Source organism: Mustelus asterias, chromosome 23, assembly GCF_964213995.1.
Source record: "Mustelus asterias chromosome 23, sMusAst1.hap1.1, whole genome shotgun sequence".
NCBI lineage: Eukaryota > Metazoa > Chordata > Chondrichthyes > Carcharhiniformes > Triakidae > Mustelus > Mustelus asterias.
This window is the reverse complement of record NC_135823.1, coordinates 66,780,632-66,804,516: the sequence shown is the minus strand read 5'-3', so window position 1 is coordinate 66,804,516 and position 23,885 is coordinate 66,780,632. Positions and strand designations below refer to the sequence as shown.

The 23,885-nt window shown below is 45.5% G+C and overlaps 1 protein-coding gene across 15 annotated transcripts in view; it reads left to right on the top strand.

Moving 5' to 3' along the window:
* The window catches only part of mrtfba (myocardin related transcription factor Ba), a 297,785-nt gene that overhangs the window by 258,719 nt on the left and 15,181 nt on the right, over positions 1–23,885 (top strand). For 13 of the 15 annotated variants that reach the window (XM_078240868.1, XM_078240871.1, XM_078240869.1 and 10 more), the window contains 5 exons: positions 7,032–7,163; positions 10,653–10,918; positions 12,223–12,379; positions 18,691–19,707; positions 22,694–22,834. In XM_078240868.1, coding sequence (XP_078096994.1) covers positions 7,032–7,163; positions 10,653–10,918; positions 12,223–12,379; positions 18,691–19,707; positions 22,694–22,834 — 1,713 coding nt within the window. The remainder of the gene's footprint in view (positions 1–7,031; positions 7,164–10,652; positions 10,919–12,222; positions 12,380–18,690; positions 19,708–22,693; positions 22,835–23,885) is intronic. The other 2 variants (XM_078240872.1, XM_078240874.1) reach the window with 2 other exon arrangements.

Here is a 23,885-nt window from a genome sequence, read left to right as displayed (position 1 = left end):
TATGAGGGTCTCTGCTTCCAGCACCCTTAAAGTCAGTGAGTTCCAGACTCCCACCCACATCTCCTGCCCCTGACCTTAAATCTCTGGACCCTGGTCATTGATCCCTCCAACAAGGGGAAAAGTTTCTTCCTGTCTATCTGTGCCCCTCATAATTTTATACATCTCAATCATGTCCCTCCTCAGTCTCCTCTGCTCCAAGGAAAACAACCCCAGTCTATCCAATCTCTCTTCATAACTAAAACTCTCCAGCCCAGGCAACATCTTGGTAAATCTCCTCTGCGTCCTTTCCAGCCTATCACTCCCCTCCTATAATGTGAATTCCAGAACTGCACACAATACTCTGGCTGTGGCCTAACCAATGTTTTATATAGTTCCAACATAACCTCTCTGCTTTTAAACTTTACTCCTTGGCTAATAAAGGCAAGTATACCATCCGCCTTCTTAACCACTTTATCCAACTGTCTTGCTGCCTTAAGGCAGTGGTTTACAAACTTCTTTTCCAGCTATCCACTTTTACAAAATGGCCACCCCTTGCGACACTGGCCAGGCAAGCTTCAGTATTGCTGCTACAGTTGCAATCTAAACAGGATTTACTGTACATTTAAAAATGCACTTTCTTTTTCCTTTCATAAAGTGCACATAACTTTAATTGCATCAGGCAATACCAAGCTTTTCCTCTTAATGCTGGCTATGTCGAGATTTGTTACTTGGATAGAGCTAATGGATTTTTGTTTGCACAAGAGGTTCCCCTGGGATTTCTGATTAAAGTGCATTGACAGGGTCATGTGATAAACTGGATCTGTAGCAGAGTGAAAAGAGCGTTTGTAGTTTGAGTTGCAGTTCTAGCTGGGAGTCTGCTGAAGACAGAGGGAGATGGGAGGTGGTGGCCTAGGGTGAGATGGGGATGGACTAATGGGGAGGTGGTGATCGCCTCATGGTATTATCGATGGATTATTAATCTAAAAACTCAGCTAACACTTTGGGGACCCAGGTTCGAATCCAGCAACGGCAGATGGTGGGATTTGAATTCAATAAAAAAAATCTGGAATTAAGAATCTAATGATGACTATGAAACCATTGTCGATTGTCGGAAAAACCCTTCTGGTTCACTAATGCCCTTTAGGAAAGGAAATCTGCCATCCTTACTAGTCTGGCCTACATGTGACGCCAGAGCCACTGCAATGTGGTTGACTCTCAACTGCCCTTCAAGGGCAACTAGGGATGGGCAATAAATGCTGCCCGGCAACGATGCACATGTCCCATGAATCAATTTTTTTAAAAAGAGGTCTGCAAGCTGCTCGAACTCATTTTCTCTCTGAAGGTTTCAAGATTGTTCACACAATTTATAGCAAGTATACTTATGGTTGCTAACTGTATTTAAAGTAGCATTTAAGTCTCTAAGAGGAATGTTGTTTATTTGGAACTGAAACAGTGATAAATTGCTTTCTTTCAATTTTAAATGTTCAACTATTAATGGTTAAGCTGCTTCATATTTATATTATAAATATATAAATAGTTACATTTAAATATAGCGTGTTATATTTAATGGCACAGTGGTTAGCACTGCTACCTCGCAGCACCAGGGACTCGGGTCCGATTCCTGACTTGGGTCACTGTCTGTGTGGAGTTTGCACATTCTCCCCGTGTCTGCGTGGGTTTCCTCCGGGTGCTCCAGTTTCCTCCCACAGTCCAAAGATGTGCGGGTTAGGTGGATTGGCCGTGCTAAATTGCCCCTTAGTGTCAGGGGGACTAGCTAGGGTAAATGCATGGGGTTATGGGATAGGGTCTGGGTGGGATTGTGGCCGGTGCAGACTCAATGGGCCAAATGGCCTCCTTCTGCACTGTAGGATTCTATGATTCTATATTTAAATTTCATGTGTTATTAAATATAGTTTGTTTTACTATAAAAGATTCCTAATTTGTCAGTGGAATCATTCATGGAATCCCTTCAGTGCAGAAAGAGGCCACTCAGCCCATAAAGTCTACACTGACTCAGCATCGAACCGTCGCCCGCCCAATCCCCATTGCCCCCGATCTAAAAGAATTTGGGACACTAAGGGGCAACTTAGCAAGGCCAATCCACCTAACGGCACATCTTTGGAGTGGAAGGATCCTTTCCTCACATTTATGCCAAAATAGAAAAATAGTTGGGGTCTAGTCTGGCTTCATAATGTACAGTAAGAAGTCTCACAACACCAGGTTAGAGTCCAATGGACTTTGGACTTCAACCTGGTGTTGTGAGACTTCTTACTGTGCTTACCCCAGTCCAACGCCGGCATCTCCACATCATTCATAATGTACCTCAGGATTCTGGTGAGGGGCCCTAACAAATCCTTATAATGACCATCACGAATAGCAGTCAGATTGTATTCGTTCACATGGATATGCCCACTCTCAACGGTATGAAATCTATATAATAGACGAGCGTTTTGTGTAACTATTCTTTTTGCTTCCAAGTGATTGCCAGCATTGGCCTGGATTTTGCAGTCAGCAGTGAAGGAACTTTGCTCACCACTCACCTGAACGAAAGCTTTCTTTAAAGGTCTGGTGAGCTCTGTATCATTTATTTCTCCTCTGATGGCATCACTTTCAAAATGATGCCAGCTGAATGAGATTGGCGGCACGGTGGCGCAGTGGTTAGCACTGCTGCCTCACAGCACCAGGGACCCGGGTTCAATTCCGGCCTTGGGTGGAATTGTCTGTGTGGAGTTTGCACGTTCTCCCCGTGTCTGCGTGGGTTTCCTCCGGGTGCTCCGGTTTCCTCCCACACTCCAAAGATGTATAGGTTAGATGGATTGGCCATGCTAAATTGCCTCTTGGTGTCCGGAGAATTAGCAGAGTAAATATGTGGGGTTGTAGGGATAGGGCCTGGGCGGGATTGTTGTTGGCACAGACTCGATGGGCCAAATGGCCTCCTTCTGCACTGCAGGGATTCTAGGATTCTATGACATCTGGCATCCTGGAAAATGAAGTCATCAGGCAGCCTGAGCAACCAATCAGATTGAGAATTCACACAGTCAGCAAATTGGGAAGTAAAAAGCACTGAGCACCTTTGTCTTTTTAATCATTTTACAGAGATTGAAATAAAGATTGGGACATGCACATAATATTAATGTAAAAGCTCAAATATAATGAACACAGTAATTTTCATTAATTTGTAAATCTCAAATTTTGGAAAGAAGACGATAATGCTCCAGACTGCTAAAATTAAACTTTCAGGGTCAGAGAGGTTGTTGAGGGTCAGAGAGGTTGTTGAGGGTCAGAGAGGTTGCTGAGGGTCAGAGAGGTTGCTGAGGGTCAGAGAGGTTGCTGAGGGTCAGAGAGGTTGCTGAGGGTCAGAGAGGTTGCTGAGGGTCAGAGAGGTTGCTGAGGGTCAGAGAGGTTGCTGAGGGTCAGAGAGGTTGCTGAGGGTCAGAGAGGTTGCTGAGGGTCAGAGAGGTTGCTGAGGGTCAGAGAGGTTGCTGAGGGTCAGAGAGGTTGCTGAGGGTCAGAGAGGTTGCTGAGGGTCAGAGAGGTCGCTGAGGGTCAGAGAGGTCGCTGAGGGTCAGAGAGGTCGCTGAGGGTCAGAGAGGTCGCTCAGGGTCAGAGAGGTCGCTCAGGGTCAGAGAGGTCGCTCAGGGTCAGAGAGGTCGCTCAGGGTCAGAGAGGTCGCTCAGGGTCAGAGAGGTCGCTCAGGGTCAGAGAGGTCGCTCAGGGTCAGAGAGGTCGCTCAGGGTCAGAGAGGTCGCTCAGGGTCAGAGAGGTCGCTCAGGGTCAGAGAGGTCGCTCAGGGTCAGAGAGGTCGCTCAGGGTCAGAGAGGTCGCTCAGGGTCAGAGAGGTCGCTCAGGGTCAGAGAGGTCGCTCAGGGTCAGAGAGGTCGCTCAGGGTCAGAGAGGTCGCTCAGGGTCAGAGAGGTCGCTCAGGGTCAGAGAGGTCGCTCAGGGTCAGAGAGGTCGCTCAGGGTCAGAGAGGTCGCTCAGGGTCAGAGAGGTCATTCAGGGTCAAAGAGGTTGTTCATGAGGAATTATCACCAAGTACGCTGTTTAAAAACTCAATTACACATATTCAGCAAGGCATTTTCGGTACCTTTTATATTGAAAACAGTGTGCAAAAAGTTGAAGTCTACATGGGGTGGTTATTGATAAAATCCAAGTCATTGTCCACAAAGGCTCAGAAAGAAAGAAGGCATAGAAGTCTCCCATAGCTTTCATTTCTAGTGCAAGACCAGTGTTTTCCTTGGGCTTCTGAAGCTCACGCCCTATCCAGGCCACCGCTCTTTCAGCAGGATTACAAAGAAGAAATGTGAATCTTGCTTTCACTTCATTCCAATTTTTGAGCAAGTGTGCCCGTATGCTTGTGTTCGTCCACTTGTTATTTCCAGCCAGGGGCTGAGTAATGAGCAGCATGACCTCTACCCAGAGACCCCTGTCAAACATAGTGCCCCCAATAAAGGAAACCGTAATGTAGACTAGCTGCATCCAGCTGCTGGATCACTTTGCTTTATTGTGATATGGTTTACTTGATAATTAATGCAGTGTCTGGGCATCCTATGGCTCCTCTACTTGATGTGTTTTATTACATGTTCGCGCTTTAATGGATTGGGGGTGATTGTACAAAAGTGCAGAGGGACTCCTGACTTTGTGGTATGCATGGGGCCGAAAATTCTTAATCTGGTTCTCCTTCCAGTGCACTGAAATCGGCCCTATATTGTGGACGAGACAAACTCTGAGCATCAGCATTTATTAACACAGTGCAGAATTGTTAACATGTTTTGCAACTTATGAAAAGTTTTCCATCGTAGAATGCGTTTTGTTTAAAATTGCCTGATTAATACAATAAGATGTAACGATCATTGAAAACTGCGTTTCTACTGAGCTTCTGCTTTGAACGATGGAGAATTGCCAGATCTGCTGGGAAATAAAAAACACATTGCAATCTGCATGTAATTAAGAACTGTTCAGAAATTTAGTGACCAGTAATGTAAAACCGTAGGTTTCTGAATTGTAGCTATGATTAAAGGAGTGCTTCAAGTCTCAGAAGTGGTTTTTTTGCCTGATGTCCTATCATCTGTTTTGTATTAGTTCAGTCTTTCCAGTTGCCAGATCTACGGTAGTGCAGGCATCTGATTCCATAATGATTTTAAGTCTTTTTGTTTAAGAAATAGTAGGTGCAATTGGCAGCTGCAGCACCGGAGATCTGCACTTTTTGTCCTTTTTATATGAGCTGGTTTTATTCCCTCAACAGTAAATCTGCTACTTCCAAAGTAATAGACACTCAGCTGGAGGGCTAATATACCCCCAATGCCAAAATATAAAGTTCCACCTGAGGTTTAAAAGCGTCTTGATAAATCGCATAGATCTGCACAATTACATGTTAACAAGGGTGGAAAACATGTTCCTGGTGTCATTAAACACCATGGGGAAGTATAACCTGTGACCGGGCGTAAATTAAATTGCAGGTTCCATGATGGGCAGTAATTGTAAGTACTCAGGAATACCAGCATGCTGTGTCACAACTTGGTGGGATGCGCGTTTAATCCAGTGTTCCTGATCTTGGATAATCCCGGCAAAGGGGAGTAGGACGCTGGAATTTCCTGGGATAACTCTCATGCAGCTCCTGATGATTCACTCGGAGCAGCCACTGGCCAAGCTGCTTGTCTGACTGTTCGTTTCCCGTCAGTGTGTAGCCCGGAGAGGCCAGGACACACTGGGAGAGGGAGGAGGCTTCCAAAACATCACCTCGTGGCTTGTTATAAATGAGGGAGTTGGGTGCTGTTAGATTAGTTGCTCATTGATTCTGAGGGTTCCATGACTTGGTTCAGGAATACTGACTAACTTGCTGGACTGGATTGGATTTAATTGATTGATTAAATTTACAAACTTAAGATGGAAAGGATTGTTACCTGGGGAGGGGGACTTTTCCCATCCCGCCCGCCACTGGAATCGTGGGGAGCGAACCATGCAACGGTCTGTTGACCTCGGGCAGGGTTTTCCAGTTTTGGGGCGAGCGCGGCTGGAAAATCCCATTCCTGTTGTCTCCCGAAACCAAACGTTTTACAAGTTGGCCTTCAGTCTGGGAGGACACTGATCCTGGGATCTTACGGAGGAATATTTAGAATTGTTTTTAATTGAAAACAAAATGTAATGTAGTACACTTGTTTTGTTTTTAGAACACTTTCATTCGGATGAAAAGTTAATTTGACAAAAAGGCTATCTGTAGATCTATGTTCTACAGATCTAAAGGCTGTAGAAATTAGAATTATTTTGAAATGTACTGTCCGAAAGTTTTAATCAAAGCTCAAAATTGTGTCTCATCGATCTCTTTTGAAATGCAAGTCCTTGGACGATGGGACAGAGTGTAAAAAAAAATGTTCATTTTGAACAACAGAAGAATGAGAAAACAAGGGATGATGTGGGCGGCACAGTGGTTAGAACTGCTGCCTCTGAGCACCAGGGTCCCGGCTTCGATTCCCGGCTTGGGTCACTGTCTGTGTGGAGTTTGCACATTCTCCCCATGTCTGCGTGGGTTTCCTCCTGGTGCTCCGGTTTCCTCCCACAGTCCAAAGATGTGCGGGTTAGGTGGATTGGCCATGCTAAATTGCCCCTTAGTGTCAGGGGGTCTAGCTAGGATAAATGCATGGGGTTATGAGGATAGGGCCTGGGTGGGATTGTGGTTGGTGCAGACGCGATGGGCCGAATGGCCGCCTTCTGCACTGTAGGGATTCTATGTGGAGCTTTGTACTGGTGTCAAATCACAGAAAATGCATTTTAAAGATGCAAATCTTCGTACTTAAGAATTTCCATCGGACAAGCTGCTGAATCTATGTATATTGAGGGTGATTTTATTTTACTATCATTTAAAAGAAGGCTCCTTTTCCAAAATGACTTTTAAACCATGGCAGTTAAAATGAAAGATTACTCTAACTTGCCGTTTCTTTAATACTACCCGGAGTAATTTTTAATTGGCTCACAGTTGATCCTGGTTCATGCAAATTTCCTTCTTTCTCTCACAAATTGCTGAATTTGACTTCTGGTCTTCCCTTTTGTTCTAGTATCACCCACAGCCAATGCCTAACTTCCTGAAACCTGCCCCTTTACCTGATCAGCAAGGTATACGTTCAGTAAGCGGCACACTGTCTACAAGTACAACTGCCTCAGTGAAACCTGGTCCAACCCTAATTAAAGTAAGTTCCTTTGGAAGACGCGAATGCTTGTATTTTCTCTATTAAATAGTACCTGCGTCATTTGTGTATTTTCTCTACTAACCAATACCTGCTTCATTTGCGTTTGGAGTTTTAAGGTATGCTGATTGCTTGCTCTGCTATGCAGAGATTACAGACCTCCCACTTGCCTCAGGCATCATCTGTACATCATCTCCTTTCATGGCTCATCCCTGTGATGCACTTTAAGGTGATTTACTGCAATAAAGATGCTATGTGAATGCAAGTTGCTGGAGGGAGTGTGACACTTGCACTTAATGCTCTGGAGTTGCGTTTTTTTCCCCCTTTCTGTCCAGTGAATTATTTCGACCACAAGAAAAGGAAGCAATGGTACAGTAGATAGTGTAACAAAAGCGGTTTATAAGTGCCAGCTGCAGTTAGGCTGACACACAGAATAATAGATATAGTACCATTTCTTGGAAGCAGTCTCTCTCGAGTTGGAGGACTGACATGTTAGGAATCTGCTGCACTTTGAAGATTCATAGAAGCATCATACAGGCCTTACAGTGCAGAAGAGGCCATTCGGCCCATCACGTTTCCAATGACTCACTGACAGAGTATCTTACCCAGGCCCTCTCCCTGGCCCTATCCCTGTAACCCCATGCATTTACCATAGCTAATCCCCCATTTTGAGACACTAAGGGGCAATTTAGCATGGCCAATCCACTTAAGCTGCACACCTTCAGACTGTGGGAGGAAACCAGAGCTCCCGGAGGAAACCCACGCAGACACGGGGAGAATGTGCAAACTCCACACTGACAGCCACCGAAGGCCGGAATTGAATCCAAATCCCTGGAGCTGTGCGGCAGCAGTACTAGCCACCGTGCCACCCATCAAAATTTGTTCCTCAATTTCCCACTGACTATCTTGGGGTCTGTAATAAACACCTAACAATGTGGCCTCCCCTTTTTTATTCCTAAGCTCTACCCACAAGGCTTCATTTGATGCCCCCTCCAAGATACCATCTCTCCTTACTGCTGTAATAGACTCCTGAACTAATAATGCAATGCCTCCTCCTCTTTTACCCCCTCCCCTGTCTCTCCTAAAGCTTCTATATCCCGGAATGTTGAGCCGACAATCCTGCCCCTCCCTCAACCATGTATCTGTAATGGCCACCACATGGGTATGACACCATACCCTTAAACACCGATAGGTGGGAAAACCAGCACAACCAACAATCTCATTTCTATAGTGTGATTCTAGGGACACAGGATTTGAAAAAGCATGACACGCTTCACTTCCAGCTCAATTGTGTACAGTTCTGGTACGTGTTTCCAAATATTCACAGCTAGCAGAAGTGCCTCTACATATCTCAAAATATCAACCTTTGGTCATTTTCAGATATAATTAAAATAATAATTGGTGAGCTAAAAAAAACATTGCATTTTTCTAAACATAGGAATCCTACTTTTGAGTGTGTGTCTTATACATGAATGCTCAGCTTGAAAAGGTTGAAAGTGAGAGCGGAAAAGTTTAAAAGTGGTGTAAGTGGCAAGTTTTTCACACAGAGGGTGGTGAATGCCTGGAACGCGCTGCCGGAGGAGGTGGTGGAAGCAGATTCTATAGCAACGTTCAAGAGGTGTTAGGTACATGAATAGGCAGGGAATAGAGGGATATGGACCACCTAGAGGCAAGAAAATATTAGATGAGAGAGACATCTGTGTCAGCACAGACTTGGTGGGCCGAAGGACCTATTCCTGTGCTGTACTGTTCTTTGAGGCCAGCATTTTTAATGAATGGCGTTCCTACTGTCACACAACGGGAGTGAAATTTCTGTTATTGATAATTTTCATGAAAAAGATAGTAACAGTCCTGTAAATGTGTTGGGTTCCTGAATCACAGACAAGAAGGACTTGTAGCAAAGGGTTATAAGTAGCTTAACAGCTACTTCATACTTCCACTCTGCCTGGGCTTATGTGCTCCTGACACACCATCTCTTATGTAGCCCTGTTATCACGTGATCATTTAGTCTGCATCCTACCCGTTTAGTTGGAACTTCCAGTGGCATAAGATGTAACAGTGTGCACAATAGGAAGTTATGTACAGACCATTGTATAACACACAAGTTAAACAGGCTAACAATGCATAACTATTTACATAGATCAGGGAGAGCCAGTAGATGTGATGTATTTAGATTTTCAGAAAGCTTCTGACAAGGCCCAGCACGAGGTTAGTAAACAAAATTGGCGGACATGGGACTGGGGCTAATATACTGGCATGGATTGAGAACTGGGTAACAAACAGAAAACAGAGAGTAAGAATAAATAGATCATTTTCAGGTTGGCAGGCTGTGACTGGGTGGAGGACCATAAGGATTGGTGCTTCAGCCCCAGCTATTTCACAAACTATATCAGTCATTTGTATGTGGGGATTAAATGTAATACTTCCAAGTTTGCAAATGATCCAAAACTAGGTGAAAATGAGAGTTGTGAGGAGGATGTAAAGAGGCTTCAAGGGATTTGGAGAGGATGAGTGAGTAGGCAAAACTCTGACAATGTAACACAATGTAGAGAAATGTGAGGTTATCCTCTTTGGTGGGAGGAACAAAAATGCACAGAATCTCTTAAACAGCGAGAGGTTGGGAAGTGCTGAACTTCAAAGGGACCCGAACGTCCTTGTTGATGAGTCACTGAAAGCTAACGTGCAGACACAGCAAGCGTTAAGGAAGCAAATGGCATTGTTGGCCTTTATTACAAGAGAATTTGAGTTGCCTTACCTAAGGAAAGATGTACTTCCCACAGATGGAATGCAGCGAAGGTTCATAAATTAATTCCTGGGACGGAGGGATTGTCCTCTGGGGAGAGATTAAATAGACTGGGCCTTTAATCTCTGGAGTTTAGAAGAATGAGATGGGATCTCATTCAAACATACAAAATTCTTACAGGGCTCGACAGGGTGGATGCAGGAAGGATGTTTCCCCCGACTGCTGAATCTAGAACCGGGGGCACAGCCTCAGAATAAGGGGCAGTTCATTTAGGACTTTGTGAGGAGGAATTTTCTCACTCAAAGGATGGTGGAATTCTCTGCCTCGGAGGGCTGTGGAGTCTCAGTGATTGAGTGTGTTCAAGACCGATCAATATAGATTTCTACACATTAAAAACATCCCAGGGATACGGGGATAGTGCAGGAGAACGGTGTTGGAAGTATGGTGGAGTGAGCTCAAAGGGCTGAATAGCCTACTCCTGCTCCCATTTCTTGTGTTCTTAAGGTCTAGAATGCACTGCCTGAGTGTGTGGTGTAGCCAGGTTCAATCGAGGCATTCAAACAGGAATTAGACTGTTATCTGAAAAGGAGGAATGTGCAGAGTTCTGCGCCGTGTCCTGCTCTGTAACAATTCTGCGATTCTGGGGAGCCGTTATTGTGATGAGTATATATGAGAGTTAAGATCAAGATTTGTTTGTGAATGTTACGCACTAATTTGGAATTGAAACCTTTACATCACTTTCACACCAGCAAAGCCAACCCAAAAGTGCAAATGATAAGAATCGGAGCAAGAAAAACAAGGATCTGAAACCCAGAGTCAAGCAGCTGAAGTACCACCAGTACGTTCCGCCAGACAAGAAGCATGAGAAAATCGAACTTCCCATGGACACAAACTATTCCCGCCTCCTGCAGCAACAGCAGCTTTTCCTGCAGCTGCAGATTCTGAGTCAACAGCAGCAACACTACAACTATCCGGCCATTCTCCCTGCACCACCAAAGTACGTAGCACCATCCAGGTGATTCCCTTTCAAATCTCTGTACAGTTTTGGCCTTGCCTTGTTCCTGCAGCATCCAACCCCTGCATGTTTTTCCTGTTCACTTTGGAGTTTATATTTGGCTCCCAATGTTTTTGCTCCCATTGAGCCAAGATAAACAAGAACCCTGCTTTGCATCCTGAAGTTGAATCTGCAGAAATCACATTTTGTTTCCAGAAGAAAGCAATTTCATGTTTCTTTTTTTTCATTGCCGCTGAACATTGTTGTAATATACTTTAGCGCATGACTGCCCTCGGCTCCCGAGAAGATGTGTAGGTCTGACAAGCCCTTTGATACCTGGCGGCCCAAAGTTCTTTTTTCCATTTTCACCTTTTGTCGAATGGCAGTGCTGAATTTTACTGGGCTGTAGTTATATTGACTGGACAGACAGTTGTTAGATTACAGTTGCACAGACTGCAACAGATTCTCCGCTACATTGCCCGAGTGACTTCTTTTTATATATACGTAAGTTTAGAGAGCTGCAATTGTGAAAGGTGTAACAGCCAGACCTCAGCCCCAGTTCTCGCTCATTTTCCACGTGTGAACTCCTGCAACAGGAATCATAGAATCCCCAGTGTGTAGAACGAGGCCATTCAGCCCATCGAGTCTGCATCGAATCTCCGAAGAGTGTCTTACCCAGGCTTGCCCCACCCCCATAATCCCACGTATTTAAAGTTCATTTAATAGTGTCACAAGTAGGCTTACATTAACACTGCAATGAAGTTACTGTGAAAATCCCCTAGTCGCCACACTCCGGCACCTGTTCGGGTTACACTGAGGGAGAATTTAGCATGACCAATGCACCCTAACCAGCATGTCTTTCAGACTGTGGGAGGAAACGGGAGCACCCGGAGGAAACCCGTGCAGACACGGGGAGAACATGTAAACTCCACACAGGCAGTGACCCGAGCCGGGAATTGAACCCGAGTCCCTGGCGCTGTGAGGCAGCAGTGCTAACCCCACTGTGTCACCGTGTGCTGCCCAGTCTGTAGATGACATTCTGAGGTGGGATTCCTCGCCCAGCCCAGGGTCGCTAAGGCCAAATGAAGATGCATGCTTTTTATCTTCCACAATAAAAACATCAAAATAAATGTACACTCATCTTCTTAAAAAAAAGATGCTTGTATTTAATTGACAAGTGTATTTTTTATCGTGCCGAAGGTACAGCAAGACAAAGAAACAGCTTCAGGGTGATTGCATGATAAATGTTGGTTGTGTGATGCAGAAGTAGGCTTCTGAGTTAACGAGTATTACTTAACATCAGTCGTTGTTCCTTTTATTCCTAGGTCATCTGATGATAACCAGACCACTAGCAGCATAACCACATCTACTACTCTGGCTAACTGCACACCAACATTATCATCATCATCTTTTGCCACACGGCACAACAGCACGTCATGCAGGAAGCTGGGAACCCTCCCCGCTAACCTGGATGACATGAAGGTAGATATATGTTTTATTTAAAAATGCAATGGATATCTTTACCTCCTTGTAAAACATTCTAGTGAAAAATACAATTGTGTATTTTATTTCTGCCAGTGTCTGTCTATAGAGCGAGCTTCTAATTATTTTGATTTGATTTATCATTATCACCTGTATTGGGATACAGTGAAAAGTATTGTTTCTTGCACACTATACAGACAAAAGAGGTTTTAAAGTTTTAAATTTATTTATTCGTATCATAATTAGGCTTACATTAACACTGCAATGAAGTTACTGTGAAAATCCCCAATTTTCACAGTAAATCCACATTTCGGCGCCTGTTCGGGTACACTGAGGGAGAATTTAGCACAGCCAATCCACCTAACCAGCACGTCTTTCAGACTGTGGGAGGAAACCGGAGCACCCGAGGAAACCCACGCAGACACGGGGAGAACGTGCAGACTCCATACAGACAGTGAACCCGGGTCCCTGGCACTGTGAGGCAGCAATGCTAACCACTGTGCCACCTTGCTGCCCTACATACCATTCATAGAGTACAAAGGGGAGAAAGCAAGGAGAGGGTGCAGAATATAGTGTTATAGTCACAGCTAGGATGTAAGGAAAGACCAACTTAATATATGATAGGTCCATTAAAAGGTCTGATGGCAGCAGGGAAGGAATATGTTGGTACGTTACCTCAGACTTTTGTATCTTTTTCCCGTGGTGTTAAGGACCACAATTCATTTTGATAAATAAGCATTTGGATTTCCTCCATACTAGTAGCTTATTCCGATCCCAAGACCGCCACAAGAACTGATTTGGTTTAGCACAACTCCATCAGTTTTCCATCAAACCATTGGAGAAAGCACTACACAGACAAAAGGGGGGGGGGTTAGCAATAAGTGGTGGGGGTCTGTGTCCATTTATGGCAGCAACCCTCAGGCAATGAGTCAGCTGATCACTGCGCATTCAGAGTCCAGTAGACGTCACATGACATTGATTTGCTCATCAGAAAGAACCAGAATCATTCACATGCTTTTAGGACCCAGACAGGCCTACAGGGGGCAGCATGGTGAGAGCAGCACAGTGGTTTCGATTCCCGGCTTGGGCCACTGTCTGTCTGGAGTCTGCACGTTCTCCCCGTGTCTGCGTGGGTTTCCTCTGGGTGCTCCGGTTTCCTCCCACAGTCTGAAAGACGTGCTGATTAGGTGCATTGGCCGTGCTAAATTCTCCCTCAGTGTACCCGAACAGGCGCCAGAGTGTGGCGACGAGGGGATTTTCACAGTAACTTCATTGCAGTGTTAATGTAAGGCTACTTGTGACACTAAAAAATAAACTTTAAAACTTAACTTCAAATTGCCACCATCTGCATCTTCGGGGCAAATGGGCTAACTGAGCTTGTGTCAAATTTAAACATCGACATCTGAAATGAAGAAGCCAATAGTCTGCCATGAGAGATGAAAATTCTCCAATGTCATCGACTCAGATAATTGCCATTTTCTCATGATAGTTAGCTTGCACTGTTTTGATGGAGGACCCCACTTAGACAAAGATTAACCACTGTAATGTAAATGAAGCTGCATAAAATCTGTCTCCGAGTAGTCTTGTCAGCTGTGCTCTTAACTTTGACATCTGTTTCCCGTTGCATGCATGTTTGATTAGAAACTGTTGCTTTTGTTGCTGTATGATTATGACTTTGGGGAAGCAGATTACTGAACTGCAATGGCACCTATACAACGGTGCAGTGCCGCCACCTGCTGTATGCTTTTAGTCAACAGGTTTCTGTTTAATTTACTTGCTTTAGTTTTCTTTTTTCAAATGCTAATGTTTTCACTGTGTGTCTTTGAGATTTATTACAGATTTTATAGGTAAACCCCATGAAGTTGTGCATTTAAGATAGGTGTTGGGACGAATACTCAAGTTTAATGTAAATAAGTATGATTTTGGTAATATTGTAGTGATACTGAAGTGGGAGGCCACTTGGCCCATCTTAACCTATCCATTCACAAAGACCACCGATTGCTGTATTTGACTCTTCCATGGTCTGTGCCACCTTTACTACCAGCCAGCAAACTCTTAATTAGGGTACCTCCTCTGACACTGGACACTTGGCAGATGGAGCAAAAATTCCTCATAGAATCCCTATAATGCAGAAGGCGTATCATAGGCATATCAAAACACTACTACTGTGACCAGTAATATTTTGGGGCCTGATGGTTTTAAATTTGATTTGCACAAACTGAATAAGTTATGTATTTATTTCAGGAATGTCTGTGTGGAGTCTGCACGTTCTCCCCGTGTCTGCGTGGGTTTCCTCTGAGTGCTCCCACAGCCCAAAGATGAGCGGGTTGGGTGGACTGGCCATGCTGAATTGCCCCTTAGTGTCCCAAGATGTGCAGGTTAAGGGGATTAGCGGTGGTTAATGCATGGGGTTACAGGGATAGGGCAGGGTATGGGCCTGAGTAAGATAGTCTGTTGGAGAGTCCATGCAGTCACGATGGGCCAAATGGCCTCCTTCGGCACTGTATGATTCTAGTCCCAACAAAATGGTGCTTTTATTTAAATGCAGCCTGTTGCTTTATCTGTTCAAATTTAAGGCATTTATTTCAATAGTTTATTTATTTGCAGAGTCCGTTTACCCTACCTACACACCATTTTCAAAACCCTAAGCATTAACAAATGTGTATCTAAAACTGGAGCAATATACTACCTTATACACACCTCTGGATGTTTCACCATCTTCTCACAGAAATGAGGTTTCTTTTAACACAGATGTGTGGTCACCAGGTTAGAAAAGGGCAGCTGGACAAAAACGGACGCTAGATACTAAACACGTGGTCATTGAGAAATTTTTTTAAAATTCATTTTCCAATTCAATCAAATCAAGTCCAATTCAGAGTCTCGACAAGTTGAGACATTTCCGATCCAAGCTGACAAGACAGGGTCTGCGACCTTTTACCCTGTCCTGGGCCTGATCTACATGAGCCAAGCTGATTGGAGGAGGCGCAGGTCTTCCTTCTCCAAGGCTTGATCTCATTTGCATCTTAGCCAAAAGGCCGAGATGTCGCTTTTAAAAATTACTTCATATGAAAATGAAGCTTAAATGCAACCCAGTGGCCACTACCAAGTGCAGCATCAGCAGACTACACTCGGCCTTTTGGCTAAGATCAAGTGTAGTATGGATTGGATGCTGCACTTGGTTGAGGTCATTAGGTTACACTGAAGCTTCATATGTTTCATATGAAGCAATTTTTAAAAGCGGCATCTCGGCCTTTTGGCTAAGATGCAAATGAGCTCAAGTCTTGGAGGAGGAACCTTCCCCTCCTCCAATCAGCTTGGCTCATGTAGATCAGGCCCAGGACAGGGTGATTTGGTCGCTCGCCCTGTCTTGTCAGCCTGGATCGGAAATGTCTCAACTTGTTGAGACTCTGAATTGGATTTGATTTGATTGAATTGGAAAAGTACAAAAAAAAAATCAGCAGACTACACTTGATCTTAGCCAAAAGGCCGACACGTGGTCATTGAGAAATGCATCTCACCTTTTTTAATTTATTCTTTTTATGGGATATAGGTATTGGCTCGCTAGGCTATTCCAAAAGGTAGTTAAGAGTCAACCACATTGCTGTTGGTCTGGAATCGCATCTAGGCCAGAATTAGGGCATTGGTGAATCAGATGAGTTTCTCCAACAATCTATGATCGTTGTCATGGTCACCGTTACAGAAAATGGCTTTATACTACAGATTTTATTAATTGAATTTTAAATTCCACCAGCTGCCGTGGTGGGATTTGAACCCGTGTCCCCAGAGCATTAGCCTGGGCCACTGGATTAGAAATATCACTACACCAGACTTGTGTAGTGTCTGTGAAGAGAGAAGTATAACATGGAGAGAAATGTTTTTCGGGTAACAGGACATCACACAAGCAGGAGAATGCAGGGAGTGGAGATTCTGCCCTGGGCTGTAGGATACAGCAGAGTTATTCTCCTTAATTAAAATGACCCACTAAAGTGAAGCTGGACAGTGGATCATTAATTTTATGTTGTGTGAAGTGTTGCCAATTGAACTAGGTAAATCCGATTATAACTGTTGCCCTATATGTTCACCTAATTGTGTATTAAAGCAGAATAACAATTCATACAAAGCCATGCTGGACCTGGCAGTAGCTCAGTCCACTAGCAGAGAAATTGAAAAAATATATTTGTGAAAGATGAAACTGTGGCCTTCCTTTAAAGAGGAGATGATTCAGGTGCACAGAAACCATAGAATCCCTCCAGTGCAGAAGGAGGCCATCGAGTCTGCACTGTCTCTCCGAAAGAGCATCTTACCCAGGCCCACCTCCCCACAGCCTATCCCTGTAACCCCACACATTTAGCATGGCCAATCCACCTAACCCGCACATCTTTGGACTATGGGAGGAAACCGGAGCACCCGGAGAAAACCCATGCAGACACGGGGAGAATGTACAAACTCCACACACAGTCACTCAAGGCCGGAATCGAACCCGGGTCCCTGCCGCTGTGAGGCAGCAATGCTAACCACTGTGCCACCGAGTTAAGGTACATTCCCACAAAGGGGAAAGGTAGAGGTCCCTGGATGGTGAAAGAGGGAATAAGATGAAGCAAACTAAAGATGTATATGACAGATGTTTGATTGATAAAACAACTGAGATCCAGGCTTATTCTAAAAAGATCAGAGAGGAGGTGAAAAATAAATAAGAGAAGCAAAGAAAGAAGAAACTGGCAGCTAACACAACCAGAAATCCAGAAGCCTTCTCAAGGCATATAAATATTAAAAGGATGGTAACTGGAGGAGTGGAGGTGATTTGGGAAGGGACCAAAAACAGGATATACATAAAGACAGAAGACATGCCTGAGGCACTGGATGAATACTTTGTATTTCGATAGTATCGATAGTGACATTTAAGGGACGTCTTGACAAATACATGAATAGGATGGGAACAGAGGGATATGGTCCCCGGAAGGGTAGGGGGTTTCAGTTCAATTGGGCAGCATGGTCAGTGCAGGCTTGGAGGGCCGAAGGGCCTGTTCCTGTGCTGTAATTTTCTTTGTTCATGCTTTTCATATTGTGTGTACAGTATGTACATGAGCAATTCTTTCCTAGATGTGTTCTCTAGGTTTCACTTAATTTGTTTATTATAGAAACGTGCAGCACGGAAGAGGCCTTTCGGCCCATCGAGTCCGCATCGACACACTAGAAACACCTGAACTCCCACCCAACCCCTTCTGGTGGGCACTTGGCCCATAGCCCTGAATGTTCAGATGTGCCAAGTGCTCATCCAGACACTTTTTAAAGGATGTGAGGCAACCTGCCTCTACCATCCTCCCAGGCAGCGCATTCCAGACCATCACCACCCTCTGGGTAAAAAAGGTTTTCCTCACACTCCCCTGAACCTCCTGCCCCTCACCTTGATCCTATTTGTGAGGAAAAAAGATAGAATCCCGTGGACAAGGTGGAAACGTATTCCTGCAGCACTGAAGGATCATTCGGCACAACTTGTTCCTTCAGAAGGAACTCTTCAAAATGCAGCTCATGAAAATACAACAAAACTTACTCCAACTTAAAAATCAAAGAAAGGGTTTAATAAAGAATCATCATTACTCCAAACTTGGGGTCTCACTCTGGGCCACTCCAAGCTCCCAACAATTCTACATAGTTCCTTATTTATAGTGAATCAGCTGGTCAGCTGACTATTACATCACTCTGTAATTGGTTCCATGGTTTCCTGGGTCAGCTGACCCTTACATCTTGTTTCCATTGGTCACATTACATCCAATACAAAGTTGTCACCGGTTACATTCTTACATTCCTACTGAAGCTAGCCAGATAGACACCAAAACTCTCCAGATATTGCACACTCATTCATGGGTGGCACAGTGGTTAGCACTGCTGCCTCACGGCGCCAGCGTCCCAGGTTCAATTCTGGCCTCGGGTCACTGTCTGTGTGGAGTCTGCACGTTCTCCCCCGTGTCTGCGTGGGTTTCCTCCGGGTGCTCCGGTTTCCTCCCACAGGCCAAAGATGTGCAGGTTAGGTGGATTGGCCATGCTAAATTGTCCATTAGCGTCAGGGGGATTAGCAGGGTGAAATGTGTGGGGTTGTGGACATAGGAGCTGGGTGGGATTGTGGTCAGTGCAGACTCGATGGGCTGGTACTGTCGGGATTCTATGATTTTATGATATATTTATGAATGAATCTGGCTGCCTGAGGACTCCCTTAAATAGGGGTTAAAACTCCCCCGAAAACTGATGCTGTCCTGTTTTTAACTTGAAATGTTTATTTGTCCAATCTGATGGTCCTCTTTTATATTGCGTAGGTGGCAGAACTGAAGATGGAACTGAAGTTGCGAGGACTCCCAGTATCTGGTACTAAAATGGACCTGATAGAGAGGCTGAAATCGTACCAGGACCTGAGCAGCACTGCTGTTGGTGCAGCTGTGGTGACAGCCTCCAACCCAGCGATTGCAAGGAGTCAGAAGACGGCAGCCTTTCCCATTGCTGCTGTCAGTAGTGCCGCAAACAGCACAGAGGCAGCCATTACGACAGCATCAAGTAATCTACAATTCTATGAAACCACAGCCTCACCCTCTCCTACCTCGCCAGCTCCCTCAGAACAGTCTAACGTGAGCACCGATGACAGCAACCTGACAGACATGTTTACCGAACTGGTGACGATGGTGTCTCCGTCTCAGCTGACAATTCATGCTTCACCCGTTAGTGAAGACAGCACAGGGGCGAGCAGGGCAACAAATAATGCCACTCCTCAAGGTGCCAGTCTGCCAAGCGTGGACATAGATACTGTCGAGAAGGACCGAAAGCTGCAGGAAAAGGAGCGGCAAATTGTCGACCTCAAGAGAAAACTGGAGCAAGAGCAGAAGTTGGTGGAAGAGCTGAAGATCCAGTTGGAGATCGAAAAGCGATGCCAGCACCAACAGTCTGTGAATCAGAAGCACTTGAACGCCCCTGTCAAAGAGGAAAACACTCTCCCCAACTGTCCCAATTCAAGACAGCCCACCACCGCTCCCAACCAGCCCTTAGGTCCCCCGACCATCACTGACATTGGAACATGCAGCCAGAATGCGGTGCAGCGAAACACTTTACTTGTGAAACAGGAAAGCCCATTGGCAACAGCCAAGCAGCAGAACGCAGTCTCTCAGTTTTATGTGAGCGCACCGAGGCAAACGGCGACCACAGCTATCGCCCAGGCTCAGCCCCATGCTTTACTGACCACTCAGACAGGAACCCAGCTGCTGCTCCCATTGGCCATCCAAGCGCAGAATACAAACCTCTGCAGCGACCCAAAGAACTTGCATGCAGCAAATGTTAAATTACAGGTATAGTGTTACTGGGTTTGGTTTTAGGGTGTGTGGAGGGGTGTGTATGTGTGGGGGGGGGGTGGGGGGTGTGTGTAGGGGTGTGTGTGTGTGGGGCGGGGGGAGGGGTGTGTGTGTGTGGAGGGGGGGGTGTGTGTGTGGGGAGGGGTGTGTGTGTGGGATGGGTGTCTGTGTGTGTGTGGAGGGGTGTGTGTGTGTGGAGGGGGGGTGTGGGGGGAGGGGTGTGTGTGTGTGTGGGGAGGGGTGTGTATGTGTTGGGGAGGTTGTGTGTGTGTGTGGGATGGGTGTCTGTGTGTATGTGTGGGGGGGAAGGGGTGTGGGGGGGTTGTGTGTGTGGGAGGGGGTTAAGGGGTGTGTGTGTGGGGGGGGTTGGGTGTGTTGTGTGTGTGAGAGGGGGATGTGGGGGTGTGTGTGTGGGGGGGGTTGGGTGTGTTGTGTGTGTGGGAGGGGGATGTGGGGGTGCGTGTGTGGGGGGGTTGTGTGTGGGGGGGGGGGTGTGCGTGCGTACGCTGCTTGCTGCTTCGTGACCAACTTGTGGGATAATGAGTGGTGAGCAATTGGCTCTAAAACTGTGCCAAATTATATAAAATGGAGTCAATAGTTATATATTTGATTAAATCCCCCCCACTCAATATCGGAAAAGTATAATTCCAGACACACTGGTACTGAAATAAAAACAAAATACTGTGGATGAAATTAAAACAGAAGATGCTGGAAAAGCTCTGCAGATCTGGCAGCTCTCCATACCTGTGGAGAGGGAAACAGAGTTAAAGTGTTGAGTCCATGTCTGTCTTCAGAGCACTAAAACACAATTTGTTCCCAAAGGTCAAATTCCCAATATATATGAAAGTGTTTTGCCAGGATTCCTGCGTAACACGCACGTTGCCTGTGTAATCTCAGATACGCCTCTTCATTAAAGTAGGAATGTACCTATTCTAGAACCTACTGACATTTCAGTTACAATGTCCCATTTTCTACAGTGGTAGTTCAGAGACCACAGGCTGGATGTAACACTCCCCTGCTGGTGGGATTGAAGGTGTGCAGAGGAGTGGTGGGGGCAAATGGGGCGATGCTTATTATGTCTAGCAGGGGATGTGCCTGCCACCTCCTGCACCCCCCTCCCCCTCCATCCCACTCCCACGCCACCCTCACCTCAATTATTCCTCTTTTCCCAAAGGTAGGGGAGTCTAAAACAAGAGGGCATAGGTTTAAGGTGAGAGGGGAGAGATACAAAAGGGTCCAGAGGGGCAATTTTTTCACACAGAGGGTGGTGAGTGTCTGGAACGAGCTGCCAGAGGCAGTAGTAGAGGCGGGTATAATTTTGTCTTTTAACAAGCATTTAGACAGTTACGTGGGTAAGATGGGTATAGAGGGATATGGGCCAAATGCGGGCAATTGGGACTAGCTTAGTGGTTAAAAACTGGGCGGCATGGACAAGTTGGGCCGAAGGGCCTGTTTCTATGCTGTAAGAACATAAGAACATAAGAAATAGGAGCAGGAGTAGGCCATCTAGCCCCTCGAGCCTGCCCCGCCATTCAATAAGATCATGGCTGATCTGAAGTGGATCAGTTCCACTTACCCGTCTGATCCCTATAACCCCTAATTCCCTTACTGATCAGGAATCCATCTATCCGTGATTTAAACATATTCAACGAAGTAGCCTCCACCACTTCAGTGGGCAGAGAATCCCAGAGATTCACCGCCCTCTGAGAGAAGAAGTTCCTCCTCAACTCTGTCCTAAACTGACCTCCCTTTATTTTGAGGCTGTGCCCTCTAGTTCTAGTTTCCTTTCTAAGTGGAAAGAATCTCTCCACCTCTACCCTATCCAGCCCCTTCATTATCTTATAGGTCTCAGCCTTCTAAATTCCAACGAATACAAACCCAATCTGCTCAGTCTCTCCTCATAATCAACACCCCTCATCTCTGGTATCAACCTGGTGAACCTTCTCTGCACTCCCTCCAAGGCCAATATATCCTTCCGCAAATAAGGGGACCAATACTGCACACAGTATTCCAGCTGCGGCCTCACCAATGCCCTGTACAGATGCAGCCAGAAGTTTAACAACACCAGGTTAAAGTCCAACAGGTTTATTTGGTAGTAAAAGCCACACAAGCTTTCGGAGCTCCAAGCCCCTTCTTCAGGTGAGTGGGAATTCTGTTCACAAACAGGGCATATAAAGACAGAGACTCAATTTACATGAATAATGGTTGGAATGCGAATACTTACAGCTAATCAAGTCTTTAAGAAACAAAACAATGTGAGTGGAGAGAGCATCAAGACAGGCTAAAAAGATGTGTATTGTCTCCAGACAAGACAGCCAGTGAAACTCGGCAGGTCCAGGCAACTGTGGGGATTACAGATAGTGTGACATGAACCCAATATCCCGGTTGAGGCCGTCCTCGTGTGTGCGGAAGCAGCAAGACATCTCTGCTTTTATATTCTATCCCCCTTGTAAACCTCTGTGATTCTATAACTCTATAGCAGCAGCAGATGCTGTCACAGGGCCCACCCACCAGTGGGCAGCCAGAGAAACTCCAAACATGAATAATCCCAGGCCACACCCCTGGTGCTGGAGAGCTCAGTAAGAAGTCTCACAACACCAGGTTAAAGTTGTGAGACTTCTTACTGTGTTTACCCCAGTCCAACGCCAGCATCTCCACATCATGGCTGGGGAGCTGCCAGCCTCTATCCCGCTTCCAGTCTGTTAGCGCCCAATTGGCTGTTAAGTGATTTTGGGCAGTTGGTGTTTGCTTTGGCATGCTCACCCACCCTCCGTGCCCCCTCCCCCTGACATTTTAGCCCCAGCGGGCAGCAGGAAATTCAGCAACTCTCGTAATTCAGCCCCATGAGTTGAACTTAACCAACTGGGACAAGCACATTGCTCCTGTCGCAGTTCTGTCAAGTTGTGTGGGGGGGGGAAACACAATTATACAATACATGGTGTGCTTTGCGCTGATCTGCTATTTTCCAAAATTTATTTTGCAGTCTCATTCACAAACCCAGGTGCAGAAACCAATAGCTGTCCCGACCTCTACTGCAATGCAACCTCCAGCCTCTCAGAAACCACCCCAACCACAAGATCCTGTGCCACAACATAGTTTGACCCAGAACCCACAGATTATAGAGGTTTGTAATGAAAATGAAACTGCAGCTGCAAGGTTCTGTGTACTAAAGTCGAGCCAGCCTCTGATTTTAGGCTGCACTGGCTTGTAATGAGCATGGCCATGGGTGGAGGAGACAAGCTTAGTTTGAATTTTCTGTTGTAGATCTTTGATTTGATTTATTGTTGTCACGTGTATTAATATACAGTGAAAAGTATTGTTTCTTGCGCTCCATACAGACAAAGCATACTGTTCATAGAGAAGAAAAGGAGAGGGTGCAAAATGTAGTGTTACAGACATAGCTAGGGTATTGAGAAAGATCAACTTAATACGAGGTAGGTCCATTTAAAAGTCTGACGGCAGCAGGGAAGAAGCTGTTCTTGAGTCGATTGGTACGTGACCTCAGTCTTTGTATCTTTTTCTTGACGGAAAACTCTAATTTCTATCATCACTATTTTAGTTCCAAATAAGCAACTTTCTTCCTATAGATGTAAACCCACTTTAAATATAGTTAGCAAACCTAAGCATACTTGCTATAACTTTGGTTAACTGCCTTGAAGCTTTCAGAGAGGTTTGATTTTCAGAGCAGCTTGCAGATTTCTGTCTTTAAACCACCCCAGCCAGAAACCGAACACTAAACTGTTCCTCTCTCTGCTACACACCTAGTTCCTGCCATTAACCACATCATCACCTGACCCTCAGGTAATAATTTCTTTGAAAAAGATCGAATAGATTGGTCAGACCCAATCTTTCTTTTCCAGAAGCCACGTTAAATGAGTCTTCTATCTCTGACTCTATTCAGACTATTGTACATGTTGTGATCCCTTCTAGCATCTTACCTATGATAGAAGTCCAGAACATTCAAGAAGCTCTACACCATCCAGGACAAAGCAGCCTACGTGATTGCTACTCCATTCACTCCCTCCACCATCAACACACAATGGTAGCAGTGTGTACCATCCACAAGATGCACTGCAAGAACTGAACAAGGTTCCTTAGGCAGCGCCTTCCAAACCCATGACCACTGCCATCTAGAAGGACAAGAGCAGCAGAACACCACCACCGAGAGGTTCCCT